The sequence below is a fragment of the Danaus plexippus genome, chromosome 7, assembly GCF_018135715.1.
Source record: "Danaus plexippus chromosome 7, MEX_DaPlex, whole genome shotgun sequence".
In the NCBI taxonomy this organism is placed as follows: domain Eukaryota; kingdom Metazoa; phylum Arthropoda; class Insecta; order Lepidoptera; family Nymphalidae; genus Danaus; species Danaus plexippus.
The window spans coordinates 4303063-4320877 of NC_083541.1; the positions used below are offsets into that span (position 1 = coordinate 4303063).

A 17815-nucleotide genomic window follows, 5' to 3' on the forward strand; every position below is an offset into this window, starting at 1 on the left:
ATTGATGTTTTGAACGAGTTCACTAAGTTTTTATGTTCCAACTGTAAAGACTAATTCTATTACATTTCCTCCTTTACTTAAACATATTCATTATTTATGTACGGTTTAATTAAAGAATTGCAAAAATTTTCTTTCTAAGTTGTAATCTAATTTTTATTTTAAAAACTCAAAGGGAGTCCTTTTTGCATTCCTTACCAACACCAATATAGTGATAATACATAACATCTATAGATAAATTGTTGGTATAAAAATAATTAAATAAAATCATTTGGAAAGCGTCTGTTGTATTGATATATTAATCTAAGAGCACAGTTATTCTTAGAATGAGGAGAGAAATACTTACGGATCTCGTTAAAGTAGAATGGGAATTCCCCGGGTATACTACAGTTTAGGCGCGCCTTCAAGTAAGTAGCCCAGTTTTGACTTAAGATGTTTTTGCCGCCAGTGTCTTTCTTGCAAATTCTCGCTACTCTAGAGTACACTGCTTTTCCACAATTAATATATTCCACAGCTGTTTCGCGGAAGAAGAACAGCACATATTCCCCAACGTCGAAAGATCCAACGAAGTTAGGCTCTAAAAAAAAAACATAGCATTAATTCAATGAGATACAACATTAAAACCCGTAAAAAAACATTTGTTAGCGCCATAATAACTGCTAACATTATATTACGGTTCCATTAGTCGCATAAATTTTATATATTCCAGCGTGTGAACGAGTTCCCATGTTAATACCATAGAATCAAATTGCTGTTATTCTGTGATATGCAATAAATATTAGATGAAGCCGTGTGTCAATTATGTCACGGGGTGGTTAGAGCTCGCAATAGTACGTACTCATTTGTTGCCTACTGAAATGAAATGACCACGTGTTATGGATTACGAACACACGACACTGGTATGATCAGTATAGATTACACACAATAGGTAGTAATATTCATATCACAAAATGTTAAGCCTATACAATTTATATCACAATTAATAAAGCAATCAAGAAAGGGAGCGAACATTTTAATTATTAAAAACGAATCTAGTATTGGGATACAAGATATTTTAATACAATTGGTATTGGTACTTTAAAGTACACTGCATCAGTAATTATGAGTTCATACTATACGCTTGATCAGATCGTAACGATGGAAATACCTGTAATATACAATGGTGTGTGCTACCACAAATAGGAGGGACTAAAATTGGTTATATACATTATTAATTTTTACGATTATTAGTGTTTCCCACATTATAGTGAAAAGGATGTTTGTTCAAATTTGTTCAATGAAAACCGGGTACTAAAACAGCCATTATATAATTAGATATGAGAAAAGCAACAAACTAAACTGACAAACATTGTTGTAAATTCAAGTTTAAATTTGTACTGAGATAACAAAGGAATCACATTGAAGATATACGAATTTATCGAACAACTTCTGTTCCGGTTACTGTGCCACCAAAATTAACGGGCAAAGATTGGGGGCACATTACAGCTCGTTAGAGCGAAAACGGTTTAATTTTCATTGTTTAGTCGCAAGCATCGATAATATGTTACAATTGTTCTAATCATTATCAGCCTTCAGCTGATTGCAAATCAATGTAGCGATTCGCTGATTTATGAATTCATTCATCGGAATTTCTAGAACATTGATTGATTCTATCATATGTTAGTCGAATTATTAGCATAATATAAGCGGACATGATATTAGTTGCTATGATTGTATCACTAATATGACTAATGAGATTTGTTCCCGTTTAATTATGTACTTTCTATGTGATTTTATTTGAATCTAATTGATATACTACTTTGTATACAAAAAAATGAAGTGAACTTACTGTCAAGCCATTTAGAGTCGTATTTCAAAGTACGTTTAAAAGAAAACTCCAGTCGTCCCGTTGTCAAGTTGTGCAAGTCGGTTCTAAAGATCACAGTGTCCGCTTTAGTAAACTCTGCGTTGGTTCCGGAGTACAGAGCAGGAAGAGAACCAGGGTTGCCTTTTTCCACCCACAAGGCGGTTGAGTTGTCAGCAGGATCGTAAGGACATTTTGCAACACCCATGCCGATGCCCGGCACGTACTCGTAGCGTGGCAGGTGTGTCAGGTTAGACTGCAAAAATAAAACATTGCTTTACTACGGTTTTTTATAAAAATCCGTAAACTTGTCAGTAGCTGTAATCTTTAAATTTAGAGATAACCTTAATCTCAGGACTAAAGAATATAAGTATGGCTTTTTGGAAATTTTATACTTTAAAAATTAGAGTACTGTACAACACAAATAGTCCAAACGACGAGAGGATTTATGTGTCTAGCCTACTGTCCACCCCCGTTGGTCCCACTCAAAAACACATCTGCGACTAATTTTTTTTTTTCAAAATAACGTCCGTTTCACATCCAGAGCGATTTATTGACCGAAGCTTATTATTTCATAGAAGCTCGAATATTTTTGGCATAGTACGGGCGTTCTCCTCTATTAGTATAATGCGATGGGTGGCGGTACGGTTTTCGGAATTATCATAAAATTACTAAATGTAGCATAAACGTGGGGTGGGCAGCGAGGCCCGTCGCGGTGGATTGAGACTTTATGTAAATTTTAACGACGCTGCGACCATCGGCGGCACCTGTGACCCTCCCCAGCCCCCGTCTCTCGCTTAGCCCGCGGCACCTGTCGAAAACCTATGTCGTTTTTATTTCAATAAGCTAAGGATTAAATTAGGCGTGCAAGGACGTGCCCGCGACGGTCGCCTCGGGCCAGGAAGGGTCGTTTCCTCGTCTTTACTTTTGTAAATCGAGTCTTCTTCAAGTTGTACACCATCTTCAGACACATGTATCTTTTTTGTAAATAACTTTATCTAACCTACATATGTTGTAATTATAGCAGAAAAAGATAATGACTATAGTCGCAACGTATATGAACAAAATGATCATTTCCGTTTATAGCTCCTCGTTCGTAATAAAATACTTATGTCACTTTGTAAAAAGGTATAATTTGATTATAAATAAATTCTATTTCTGTGCACAAACATGGAGTCTAAACAGAATCGTGTCTTCGCATTTGTATTCCGTCTGAAACGTTTGCTGAATCATTATTTCTATATCTAAGTGAGCGTAAGCCCAGAGCAAACAACTCAATGAATCGGACGGAAGAGCTCGGGGACTTCCTTCGTAGAATAAGAAAGTTGCTGGCAAACCGAACCTTCATTAGGCCTTTGCTTTGTTTGTATACAAAATTAGCATCTCCAAGCTTTTTAGAGAGGATTGTCCGCGCGGCAATTATTACACATTGAGCGAAAGTTGGTTGTAGGGATTTGCATCTTTTTAGGGGCCCAAAATTAAATGTTGGACAAATTTCAACTCGCTTTTTGTACGCACTGAATAACAAAATAAGAGACCTCAAATTTATTCAACATCATTAGGTGATACAAAAATATTTTTTCAAATATACCTAATTGTGAGAAGTTAATATGTTTGGGGATTTTTAGATTTAACCCTAATACAAGTAATGACCTTAATGTATGATCACAACCTATCCAAATGATATCTGTATTTTATCTCTTTTTAAACACAATTATGTCAAAGCCTTTTAAATCTTATCTAAAGACAATAGAACAAAGTTTAAAGATAACATAACATGCTATAACAGTATCATCCAAGACGGAGAGGTTGTAAAGAAAAACGGGGAACTATAAAATTTTACAGGAATAAAGTTTAGAACGACATAAAGTAAGACAAGGACTCAGGTGTAGTTATCCTACATTCGATCCTCCTTCGCATCTAAAGGCGTACGTATTTACAATATATTGTGGTCCTCGAGCTCTGAGAATGTGTTTTAAAGAAAATTTACTTTGATATAAAATAGATTGCTCTTAATACAATAAGAACAACTATGATATTGTTCAAAAATTAATTTTTGTTTTGTTACTTAAATATTCCTAGTTAGAATTAGCAACTACTAAGGCTATTTGTACATATATCGAACAAATCTAGCACAAAGTGTAATAATAATCACATATATAAATATATATGTGAAAGTTAACAATTATGTTGTCTTATGCCCACGTTATTCCCATTAAATACTTAAAATATATTGTCATAAATTCTTTGTAGATAAAATTCACACACATTAATACTTGTGTCACTTTTCAGAATGTCATTTATTAATTGGTAAAATAACAAGTAATATCACATAATACAACTCTATTTTTTTTTCTTGAACTGTTTTGTTACTGTCTCTTTAAGATGAATTTAGCAAAATAAATAAAAGTGAATATACATGTTTTACTGTGGTACTGTATTTTTATATCTTTTGGTCATTTTTGTATGTATATTTCTTTTTTAAATTAATTGATGTACGTAAAATAGTTACAGGCCAGCTTTTGGTAATTTAAGACACTCCATTAGCCTACAGTTTGCGGAGATTGCAAAGTAAGTACCCATCTCTGCTACGCTCTACCCTTAACATTTTACCTTAATATTTTACCTTGAATTTTGCAGTTTAGAATAGAAGTATTAGATATTAGTTATGTGATTTTATTATAATACTTGTATTCATCTATAATTTACTTCATCTTACAATTAAATTCTTATTGGAATTTAGTTTTAACAACGCATTGAATTAAACAAAGAAAGGTCTAGTAGAAAAAGTTCAAACAAATGCAACCGTAATGGATAATTGCTCGATAAATTCTGTCCAGGAAACGTTTACAACATAACATCACAAAACATTGCAATGACTCCGCTAGACGATATTGGTTCCTAATTCTGAATGGGATTGCTTTTGCACCTGAGTCGTGTCCTGAAATATGATGTTCGTGTTGTTTGCTAACCGAAATATAGCTAAAACATTGATGGTTAGACACGTTGCAGTTTTATAGAACTGATAACTTAAAAAGGTGAAATACATAGTCGTAAAAAATAACTTTAAACTATCTCTAGCAAAACTAGAATTTGCTCCTACAAACTTTATTTCGTGTCTCACATATTAACGTTTCTTCTTGAGAGAAGTATTTCCAGTAAGAAAACAACTGCAAGATCTCTAAGCAAGTTTCAAACATAAACTCATGTTTGTTCCTTTTTGAATTCTAATGAGTTTTAAAAATGTTGAAGTAATGTGCGGTATTCGTTTTAACTATGACTGTAAAGTCGGATACAAAATGTTTATAGGCGAGCATCTGCGTGCGGACTCCACACACTATAAAGCGTATAAAGTGATTGCGCTAAGTGCTCTCGAGTCTTTGGCGGTGTTGCTAACGCACTAGCCATAATTGTGGCAATGTCTAAATAGGAAACATTTTAAGAACAGCTACTTAAATTAGCCGTTTAATAATTTCGCATTTCAGTTTTAAGTTAATTCATTTCGTTATAAGTATACACAGTGTGTTTTTAAATACAAGTATTCAATAATTGTTATAAGTGAGCGTACTCGGCGGTATTGTTTCCCTTTTGTGTATTATCAATCAATTTAATATTTGCCCGTGTATCGGCCCACCTTCATTACCTTTGTTTCGTTCGTGTGACGAGATTTAATGTTTTCAATTTAAATGGGAACAATCAATAAGCGGGGCTTATCGCATTTTATTCGAACAAGATGAATACGATGTGTTTTAAATCTGCTAGCAATACAAATTGTCCTATTGTTATGCAGGGGCTGGGTGCGTTTATATACATTGAATCTTTTTTGTAACATAGGCCCTGTATCGAATGATGTTATGTCAACATCCAATAGAGTAAAAAAATTTTTTTACAAGACATTATTTCTGAAAATTTTATTATGTTCAAAAATAATATTTAAATTAAATATATTACATTTCTCTAACAATTTGGTTTTTCAATTATTCGTCACCATTGAATTCATTACATACCATTTTAATAAAAATAAAATATTGACTACCAAAATTTTTTGTTAAAAACCATAATGTATTTAAAAACTAGCTGAAGTAAATGTGCGTACGGAATTTAAGCGGAATGGAAAAACGATGTACAAAAAATATTCGTCTAATGTGAACAAGCTTTACCTGTAACAAATGATACCTTTGTTTGTGAATCATTTTCGTTTTATTGCCCCCATTGACTAATCTTTTCTGGATGATTATTGCATTCACTGTTTTAATCTCCTTTACAAAGCAACGCTATTTGTATTTTGATTTAACGTAATTAATAATTTGTGACTTCATGCTTATTCTTTTCTGTATTCATATTGTTACTTTTTATTGTAACATTATTAATTTAATAAAATTTATTTTATACGTATATTAGTGAGATAATCTGTAATAATTTAATTGCTACTGTCACTTATAACAAGTCAAATACAACCATAAACAAGAAAAACAATAAAAATCAAGCGTTCGGAATGCAATCGCATCCGTCATTAGTTTCGTATGCCCCAATAGGAAACCATTTCACATTTGTAACAGAAAAGATATAAATTGATAGTTGCAGTTAGGGCACGCACAAGCTGCTCAAGACAATCTTAAGATATACAGCCGAAACAAACGGTCTGGAAATTTACAAATGATTTGTATCTGATTTGGGAAATAAAAATTACTTGTTCTAAGTTGATGAGTTAAGTGAACTAGGTAGAAATTATTTTAATTGAGACATGAAAAACATATGAAATAATATCTGAAGAGATAAAAAAATGATATGAAAATAAAATTTCAATTCTGTTAATTGCCATTTTGACCAATTCAATTTTAAACTACGTCCCTATTGGAAAGGGCATTGTTACGAATGCGTCACTGCAAGTGCCCTATCAATTGCGTACATGTGATTTCACTCAATTTTTGAAACTGACGCGCCCCTCCGTGGGGAGTAAAAGCATTACTCAAACCACAGATTATACTGCAATATTTTTGCTTTACTGTTTCTATTACGTCAACTGGAAATAAATTAGATAAATCAGAACATTTTCAGCATGAATAAATTTTGTTTAGAATGTTTAGTGATTGTTTATAAATATATAATTAAAACCTCTTGTTATAGTATGTGGCATTGAAGTATCAGTAAACGATATCTGTGTTTTGGCAGTGTGCTCTGCACAAAGGACCGCCGGCAAGTATCAACGCTCAATGGTTACTTCCCGCAAACCTAATATATTTTCAATTTCCAGCCTCCCCTGCGTAGGGTTTTCGACTTTTAATAGGATTTATCGTTTTAGACGATTTCGTTTGGTCAGTAAATCACTTTTATATTATTTCGATATAACAAATTATAAAGGGATACAGTTTTTGAAAGTATCAGGTAAATTATATAATTATGAAACATAAACTCAAATTTTAAGATAAGTTTGGAATATTTTTATGTACTTAAGCGTATATAAAAAATCTTGTTATGTATAAAAACTATTGGGGATGTTAAACACTAACGCTAACACTAACGCTGTCACCCAACACATAGCTAATAATAACTTACACTTTAGTATAATTAGAGCAACTATTTTGAAATACAACGGTAGTAGAAAATCTTCGAGTAAGTATTTTTTAGCTCATACCCCTTAATAACACCCTTTTCGTATTCATATACTAAAACGTAAATTTGCAAAATGGTCATAAAACCTCCATACATTGAGCCTGGAACGCGATAAACTCGTGAAGGGTCAAAACGACCCCCGATACATCATAAAATTATATGAAAGTCAAAAGCAGAGAAAGTGAAAGGTGAACATAGCACCGCAAAATTTATTGCAGCCTGCTTTCGATACCTATTGTGAAAAACGTTTTTACGACTTAAAAAAAACGTTTTAAAAAAATAACCATAGCTCGGCTAGCGGTCAAGTGGCTCTATATTTCAAACGTCAGCGTAAATATAACATGAAATTTAAATTTTATATTTCAAAATGTTTATGTCGAATATTCATACTTTTGTAGGTAAAATCGTCATTGGGAACTGGCGTTATGGAATCGTTCGGATAGAAACTCTGAGAAAAATCTGCTCTCATCTTACGGCGTCATTTGAAATCAGTGTCCGTGAAATTTGCCGTGGTTGCCGGCGCTACGTTATGTGTTCGCGAATGCATTTGCAAGCTGAATGGAGGTTTAAAAGCAATTCGTGTAAAAACTACAATAAAAGGAAATGTAGTGCTGTGTTATTTATAGAAAAACATGTCTGGCTCTTTGAAACTGTTGCGTCTTTGGCTTGCGGCCAAGCCGTATTTAGGAATAACTTGAAGTTCTCTACATAATAATAGCGCTTGTTAGATTGTTTTCCAATATGGGAAGATTATGTAACGATCTAATGTTAATTGTTCTATATTTATTATTTAACTACAGCAGAATTGTTAATTTATAAAAAGAACACCTTTTTAAATATTCTATTTTAATAAATATGTACTTACATATAATACCCAGTCTTTAGGGCTATGGGCGTTGGTTCCGCACACGTAGAGGCGACTACCATCACCCATAGGTTGTATCACTCTCACGTGGTTGCGGCAGTCGAAGTGCTGAAATGAAACCATTCAATTAAAATTAACCAAGCCAAACTAAGCAGAGCTTTAATAACACTCGAAGCACTTCAATCAGTAATGATCATTCAAATTTTGTATCGATAGAATGTTAATACGTTTTAAACACATAATCCATTTGGTTAAAGAGTCGTCGAAGCTGTCTATAAATCAGAATAGCGGCTAATTACTGCAGTTAATTCACCCATTCTCTTACGTTTCAATCAAAATTGGCGCAATACGGATAATTGGTTAGCCGATACGATAAATAAATGAACTGAATTGAAGGAATACATATTGGGTGCATCGAAAATTTTATCGAAATAATAGTAATTCGCTGAAGTGTGGGTGAATATGCGCTGGCTGTGATTATGCAAATTTGCGTTCAACATAAATATTGAACGAGGCATTAATATTCCGTACGACAGGAATATGCGATGACCGCTTTAGTAAATAAAACATAGCTCAAAATGAGCTATTGCTATTGAGCTATTGCCCAGCTATATTTACAAGTCTTGGCTTTTATTAATTAAATATTAAGCTAATCAACGTATCAACATGGGGGTTGTTGATTAAATTGCTGTACCTGTTACGCAGAATATAATAAATGTTGATAATATGATAGGTTTAAATAAATTTTATCTCAACATAATTTACTTCGCATTTAAAATAGGTGTTTATTATTCAGTAGGAATTCGTGGAACAGAAATACAATTTGCGAATGTTAGTTCGTTATAATCGGGGGCAATACAGCTTGTATATAAAGCTGCGGTAACTGTGGCGAGTGCAGAGATTGAAACTAATTTTCTCTACGTCACGACGAGAGCTGGCCAGGCACGACTATTGTATGGATATGTCAGATTTTGAAATTTACGAAATACAGGACGAAAAGGAAATATCGCAAACGGTTTTTGTAGCGAGCGCACTGTCACGTAGTTTGATTTAAGTGTTATCGTAAACGTAGTGAGCATTTTTGTATTTGACTAAAATACATGGCAGTTCTGTTATACATCTGATCGATGTCGTAATAAGACTGTCATACAGTTTTTTTTTGGTAATCCGCTTAGTATTCCAGTTAATATATTTTTTTTTGATATATGAATACAATGAAATTTTTCTTTGAATAATATTTGTTTTTTTACCTTTAAGAGAATGACAACTTCAGTCATTTATTCTTTAAATAGCAAAATTAATTATTGAATTTGTTTATTTAAGACAGTATTCTAAAGATATATTATTTGAAATATGATGTTTGTGTCAAAAATTTTGGTAGCTATATTTCTGCTATTCATTTTCTATGATGCAATGATATCGAAAACAAATTGATTGAGTTTATAAATAATGGATGTAGAAACAAAGTTATTTTCTTAGCACGTTTTTGACACTCGCACGGCTTCGCTAAGGTAACTTTCTTAGAGAATGTTCTTAAGTAATTATCGGATTAATATACTTAGACTGTTTAACCGTTGTACTGACATGAACAAAAGTGTTTTGCGCTCAGAAACAATCAGAATTAAGCAAGAGAACAATCAGGCCCACGTCTAAGTTACTTTTAACGGCACTTAGCCGGCTTCGCATAACTTCGCTCGGAACTAATGCTTTCGATTGGTCCATTTCGTTAATTATTCGCCACTTTGTACGTAAGTAGATTTACGACCGGCTCTACGTTTCCCTGCGTTTTTTCAACGAATGGTCTTTTGAAAAGAATTGTACTTATTCCTTAAAAACCAATAGCTTCTTGGTACTGATATAGGAACCCATTTGCAATTCTAACGATTGCGCTTATTTCTTTAAGACACACCATTAGAATTTCCATTTGGAAGTTAATTGTTATTTTAACAGGTTTTGTTGGAAAAGAAATGGTTGAGCACTTGTCGTCCAAGCTACCCTCCTTAAATTCAGGTCCGGAAATGGTTCACCTTATCTGAAAATCTAAATTTCAGTAATTTAGCTAGCAATTTTTCTTATATAACATCGCGGAGAATACGAGCAATGATCTTAGAACAGAAAGTCGAAAGGACCTATGGCTGCCTTACAGAATTCTGCTGTCGGCACTTTTCCAGCCTTTTTCGTGTTACGACATCATGTTTAGAGAAAGAAAAACTCGTCCAGAGCGACAAACTTTGATTATGGCTTCTACGGAAAACCCTTGTTTCCGCGATCAGGGCGATAGACTGCAGAATATTTCTTTTTTATATCCCTTTTATAGTAATAAAACAAATTTACTTTTTCTTTCATAGCTGAAGTTGCATATTGGTTTCATAGTAGGGAAGCATATTTTGTTACTTTTTTTTCTATTGCTAGAATAATATTTTAATAGCGTGCATTGTAATATTTTTATCGAATTATTTTAAAAGACTAATTTGTTTATATATTCCCGTTTTTTATTCATCTTACTATTTTTAAAGCTTATCCCCTTACATATAATATAGAATGTAAATGACATTATACAACCAAAATAAAGAAAATATTCGTCTGTGGCATTATTGAATTAGCACAGCAATCGCACGATCTTCAGAGGCGGTGTAACCGACAAATAAAACAAATATTGCTTTTACGCGGCGATTGTAAATCAAAATTAACGACCTTAATATAGCTGGCACAACGGAGCTTCAAGCTTCCCCGCTATGAAATATGCCCGCCCGCCGTTCACTGTTAAAAATGGGATTAACCCTTGATGGAAATAGTGCTAGTTGTGTGCAATTTAGCGTTGAACAAAGGAGTTTCAATTGATTTAATGAGGCAATAATGGCTGCATCTCTCAACTTTAGTGGCTCCATTTATCATGTAACTGGATCTTTGATGTCTTCTTAGTTTATAAAAATTTTAGTTTTAAGGTATATGAGTGTAAAATATGGATGCTTTAAAAGGTTTGTCTTATAATATTAATGTCATATTCTCATGAGCGTGTTGTGTCATATTTTGCGTTAACATCGCGCTAAATACGATGGGGCGCTAAGCCATAAAGATTAGCGTGTGCAGACGTCAATCACAATTTGAGAGTCTACAGCGTGTGAATTTTAGGGTTATAATGTATTGCAAAGACGGTATTATGAAATAAAAAATATAATATATTTATTATTATTGTTAAATTTATATTAAAAGTACAATTGTTATTGCCTACTTACTTCTGATTTCCCTTTAGAGACACATTGAGCTACGTTGCTTGGTTCCAAATTAATAGAATCTCTCTGAAAGAGAAGAAAAGTTATTAAGTGTTAATGTTTCCTAATATTAAATTATATAAATTAATTTAGTAATACTTACATCGCAATGCGAAGCGCTTATATTGTTCATGTTAAGTCTGTAGAGTCGATCCCTGTTGAGAAAAAGGGACAATTTGTAACATTCAAAATAAACAAGTATTTATGTTTGTTATCATAATAAAAAAAGCTGATAAAATAACACGCCTTATAAAGATACGTAAAATCAAAATAAAAAGTAAAAACATTGCCGCATGTAATAGAAAATTAGAAACTTTATCATACAAATGGCTGTTTCTACAAAGTTGTTAGTTTGTTGCGTGCAAAGGCAATCGCGTTCATCAAGTATAATATGGTTAGAAATGTGATATGTATAATGTTACTTGTTCCGTGACTCAAATTATTAGATATTGACATATTATATTATTATGAAAAGCTTCATTGATTACTTAGACTTGTTGCAATGGGTCTGAAAAATTACAATAAAAGAAAAATCTATCATTATATGTATATAATGATAGTATCGGTTTAGTACATACATTATATATGTATTTTAGAGCATTTAGTATGAATTATGTGTATATCCTTATGTAGACAAACAAAAATGAAATATGGAAATAAGGCGATAAAGTAGATAAATATGTATCCAAGGATTTTATTTCTATTTATATAGTGAAATATAAAACTTACATAGCGCCGACGTAGAGAGCGTCGCGTTTGGAATCCACAAAGAAGGTTCTGTAGTATAGAGTGCCACAAGAGAATTCCCGTACATGATCTGTAAAGAATAAAATGCAATGAATTTAAAATAAATATTATATATAAATAAATATTATGATAATAATGTCTGGATGGTCAAAAGTTAAATCAGGTACATATATCTAGAATACTGCTGTATGGTTTCGTGCTAGCCATGTAAATCCAATTTGTTAAAGTTATATTAAGTTTCGTTTTTTCTTTGTAATAAAATCAATGGACCATAAATTGGATGAAATATTTCCGATTTCGAAGCATTAACCATATTTTAGCAATTATGTTATGCTTATCTGATATTTGGGTGGGATACCAGATACTACACGTGGGGACATAGGTAAACGGGGTCGAGTCACGCACTGTAGTTTTACAGCCGGAGTCATTGATGTCCAAATGAATATCGTTGGAACAGCAAGCGAATAAACTACATATCGTAAAATGTACGTGATCTGTACGAAGTTGGAAAGTAATCGCATGTTTATGTCGCTTTGTTGGGAATTGTGTCTACTTTTGCTTTATTTTATTGCATTTTGATTTTGACCAAAAGTTATGTTCGGATCTGTTATGGGATTGTAGTCACATTATTTTATATTCTTTACAGGTTTTGGTGGTAGGTTAGCCAGATTTCCATTTACCGCAATTTTTATTAATTCCCATATTTTTCAATGGTAGGTATTTTTTCTTCAGATGAAATTGTTCTTCTGACGGTAATACACCACAAAACGGAATAAGAAACGTATAGAACATTAACGAAGACTATTTACATTTCACCAAGAGAAAACATTACATAAATATTCTTGTGTTCATTTTTGACAACTACGTTAACTTTGTACATGTGCTTTGGAGCGTTAAGTTTAAAAAACTCACGGCGAAGACGAGTTCGCGCGGAAGTCTTTTCAATGCACACCTTCGCAGACAGGAATATATTTTTACGAAGCCTTCATATTCCTTTTATACGAGACTGTTGAATAATGAAATTAAAGTCATGTAATATTTTATATTTTTATTGCTCTCTGATATTTATTCTGTATAAATAGTTCGATACGGATCTATTTAATAATAGCGCTTCAATACGCGTGTTTCAATTTTCCAATGACCAAATTGTTTCCATCGTAAAATCACAAAATATTGATATCAACAGCAATGAATTTAAACTAACCAACAAATTTTATGATGAAAGATAAACTAGGCTCACACTTCGATTAAAGTCCTATAAGCCTTCATGATGGTGACAATGTATCAGAATAAATTAAGTTTGAATAGAGAATGCTGTAGCGGGGAATAGCAGGTGCAAATCAGAAGTCGCTGCGGCGACGCCGTTGGGACCTTACCTTGTATCAACAATCTGCATGTAAGATTTGAGTAACGTAATAATATTTACATTTTGTATTGTTTAAACATGTAGTAGGAAAATATTGTGAGTACAAAGCCTTGTATATATTGGTTGTGACCGCATCCCTGTGGCTGTTATAACATATGTGTTACAAGTTATGGTTTATTGTAACCAAATCATAAGCTCATTAAATAATTTTGTTGCGGAAATTCAATAAATTATATTAGCTTCGAAAATAGCTTCGAAAATATTTTAATTCATTTCCTGTCTGTACATTTGATGTTTCTAGAATAAATAAGAGGTTAAAGTATGTTTAAAAATAACAACCAGAACCCTTTCAGTTAAGGAAGAATATCTTTCTAGTTAATTCGTAAAAATAAATATAAAAAATTCAAACAACTTCGACCCAGCTCCTAAGTCCGCAATAAAACCTTTTGCATATTTCACTCGCACTGTCGCGTCTTCGAGCATCACAATAATGTATTCAGTGGCAATACATTTTTCATCATTCAATCTTACATACAGGTATCTAACGTAGTTTTATAACAATGTGTTAATGTAGTTTCGTATCTCGAGACGTTACGGCTATGGCTTTTTCACATTTTATCATTAAATTCAAATAGTTTTCTTTAAAATTTCGAAATATTATAAATAATTTACAAAGCTTTCCATTGTCCATTGTTTGAATCATAAATATTGTGTTTAACATAGATAACCATCTTTCTAATCTGTGTCATCTAATGTTTGAATATTTTGGGTTAATATATTTTATTTATTAAATATTCTGACAAAGGTTCAGGTTTCAGCGACTATAATTAGTTAGACCGCGTTGTATCAAGATTCCTATGAGCCTTGTCGACACGCAAATCTTTCAACTACCACTAGAAAACAGCAATTACCTAATATTAGCCAATTTTTAAGCTGAATTTAGATAACCTAGATATTTTTACAGAATTAGCACGATTGAAAAATTACTAGAAGCTTATTAAATATTAAATTAATTTGAAACCGGTTCATTAAAATTTCAATAAAGCTATTAACTAGTACTGATAATTTTATAAATTAAGTAGATGTTATCTAAAATTAACAAGGTACCGTTTTAATTAAATCTTTTTATATAATTTTGGCCTTCCGATTTGTGAAATTTCGTGTAACGGACTACGTCGTGGTAATTGTTTTATCGCATGAGCTCGGTCACTCCGGTCAGAGGGTAAAGGCAGAGGGAAGGGAGGTTAAAATCACAGCTGGAGTTCAAGAAAGTTAGGAAGCACGTTTTGTGATACTATCTCACCCAAAATGTTGATCAGTAACGGTTACTGCTTCTGTTCGCAACTATGTTAGTCTTATCATCAATTGAGCATTTCGGATTCAAATAAAATAAATAAATAAATAATCAAGATAAGCAAAATACGGAATAATTTTTGATTGATTAGAAGGTTACTCGCAACAAAAATCGCGTATTATTCATCTGGCAACTGTTACAGCAGCGTACACGGTAGCGATTAGATTAACAGCATACAATTGGCTTACATGAGAACTTTAGCCCATTAGCTCTCTAATACTTGGTGGATTGGATTAATTTAGAATGTTGCCTACGGCTGTTTATGTTTCGTGTTATCGCTGTCTTTAACAATAACACGCCAAACTCCAAATTAAATATGGGTGCGTAGTTTTATGGCTTTGCGAGGTTTTGTTTTGGACGGTCTTTGACGGTTAATGGTAATTGAAAAGGGGGTTAATTATTACTGTAATTGTTGTTCCTAATGTTTGTTTTAAATAACACGGAACAAAAAACGAACGTTATATACCAACATTGTTAACATAATATTTTGAATAAAATGAATCCATTGAGTCTTAAAGTGCGTCTTAACCACAACTAATGATTCTTAGCGTCTCTAGGAGCGAACCGCAAAACTAAATTAGCTTGCTTATAATATGATATTTCAGTCACGATCGCCTTGAATACACTGTTACTTGGGAGAAGGCAAGTCGAAGTGAGTTAAGCGAGTTAATCGCAACACGTGTCTACATAATGTACTGCTGCATAAATGTTTCAGCTTCGATTTTATGCTCGTAAATTGAATGTAACTTTGACTTAGATAACAACTTTAAAGGAGAGGCAGACTTTAAAGCATTTATAAGATAAAGTTTGCTATATTATCTAAAGCAATATGTCATATAGATGGTTTAGAATATTTTACACAAAAATTTCTGTTGTACAAATTTTGAAGCATTAAATTCCAACTTAAGACCGTTATCTTTTTAGTTTGTAAGCTTTGTAAAGTGTCCAGTTCTCGAAAGACAAACATCTTCTATCACTGCTATGGCGAACAATTGTCGAAATAAGTGTCGCATTGTACTTTAAAAACAATTCCGTGCAAGAGACGTTCAACAAAGGATAAACTGTTGGCATTTTATAAACTTATATAATAAACAGTATTAATTAAAATTGTTAAAATGACCAATTAAAATTAAGTTTATAAGTAAAGAAGCCTATCGCGTGCTTCGATTTTTCAGCACAAAAATATTCTTCTAATTATACGATGTGAAGGTCATTGATTAATTATACTATGATTTATTTGTCAGGGGGATTCCCCTATTTTTTAAATGATGATATGTATAAACAAAATTTATGCCTAATTTCTTAGCTTTTTTATTAAAACTACTATGAATAAGTAAGTAGAATTTGAGACCTTGTAGAAATTCGATGGTTTCCTTATACGAAGCCTATTATATGAAAATTAAATTTGGTGAATTGTGGTTATGTTCAACTTTACGTGAATGTAACTTAGCAGCGATTAAAAGTGTCGTAAAATGGAAGCAAGTAATCTCATATGAACCGCGTAATAAAGCAGTTACTGAGACTTAAAAGAGGTCCATCTCCGGTAATGTTCGAAATATTATGAACAAAGTAATGAAGTGTTGAGTTATAAGTGCATTAAACAATTTTATTTCGTTGTATATTACTATACTTTTTTTATTAAGAAGTGTAATATCTTTAAATTTTCTTCAAACTTTTAATTAAATCGTCGGACTCGAATGGTGGAAAACTTAAAATATTTTTCGTCTCATGCATTAAATTAAATTGAATATAACCAGGACGGTAGAAAATATATACAAAATAAAAGGTAAACTTAATAAAAACAGTCTCCTTTACGTTATTAAGACTTCAAACAAAAATCAAGATCCATTTTTGCTCGGCCTTGTCTGTTTCATATATTAATTAATAAAAGCTCTTAATGAACACAGAACAGACAAGTATCTGTGGAATCGTTGATTTAATATGTCGCAAACGTTTTACAAGCGCTTTGAAACTGAAAGATTGCTTGAATTCCACGCTTTACTGTTTATTAACTTTACTTTATTATGCTGTTATGAACAAAGGTGTTGCTTACAATAGCTCTATTAAAAATATTAAAACAAATACTTAATGTTATAAGCAGTAACAATCAAGTCTTATGCAGCATATATGTAAAGGTGATAAAGTATTAGAGAACATCAGTTTTTTAATAATTTTAAGCATAACGATGAAATTCGTTCCGTTAGCTATTGTAATCGTTTTGATACTCATCTCCGCAGACATGAAAAGGCTTTTCCGTTTACGCGGACTAATTCCGAATGCACCTTCAATCGTAAAAGCTGTCGTAAAGAATCGACTCCCCTAGAACCAATGCACGGGAATCAGGGAACAAATAGTTGATTTCTTATTGGCTTCCACCCAGACTCAGATTGAAAATTCGCCATAAGACATTGGAACACGCCCGGTCGGATTAAAGGGGAAAACTAATAAAGAAAACTTTTGCGACACCGTATTTTTAGCGAACGCGCTCTTAAAACTTTAGATCCTTTATAAGGGTCCAAATGGTAATAGTTTAGAAAATCGTTGCGGTGTTTGGAGTGTTTCCTCTCAGCTTCAGATATAAAACAGATTTCGTACTCCTGATATTGCTTTGTATAGTTGATTAAGTTTTTCAATTCGATAACTTTATGTCAAACTTTATAAACATATTTTTTTTATGTCATAACGTTAATGAATTTACTTTATATGTATTAATATGTTGCAAGGAATGCGTTATTGTGTAAGATTACGCAACTTTTAA

The 17815-nt window shown here is 32.5% G+C and overlaps 1 protein-coding gene across 1 annotated transcript in view; it reads right to left on the minus strand.

Annotated features, from left to right (window-relative positions):
• The window catches only part of LOC116770884 (semaphorin-2A-like), a 79965-nt gene that overhangs the window by 18370 nt on the left and 43780 nt on the right, over positions 1–17815 (minus strand). Inside the window, 6 exon segments of the mRNA XM_061520968.1 lie at positions 344–574; positions 1826–2096; positions 8319–8426; positions 11555–11617; positions 11694–11745; positions 12320–12407. Of these exon segments, the coding sequence (XP_061376952.1) occupies positions 344–574; positions 1826–2096; positions 8319–8426; positions 11555–11617; positions 11694–11745; positions 12320–12407 (813 nt within the window).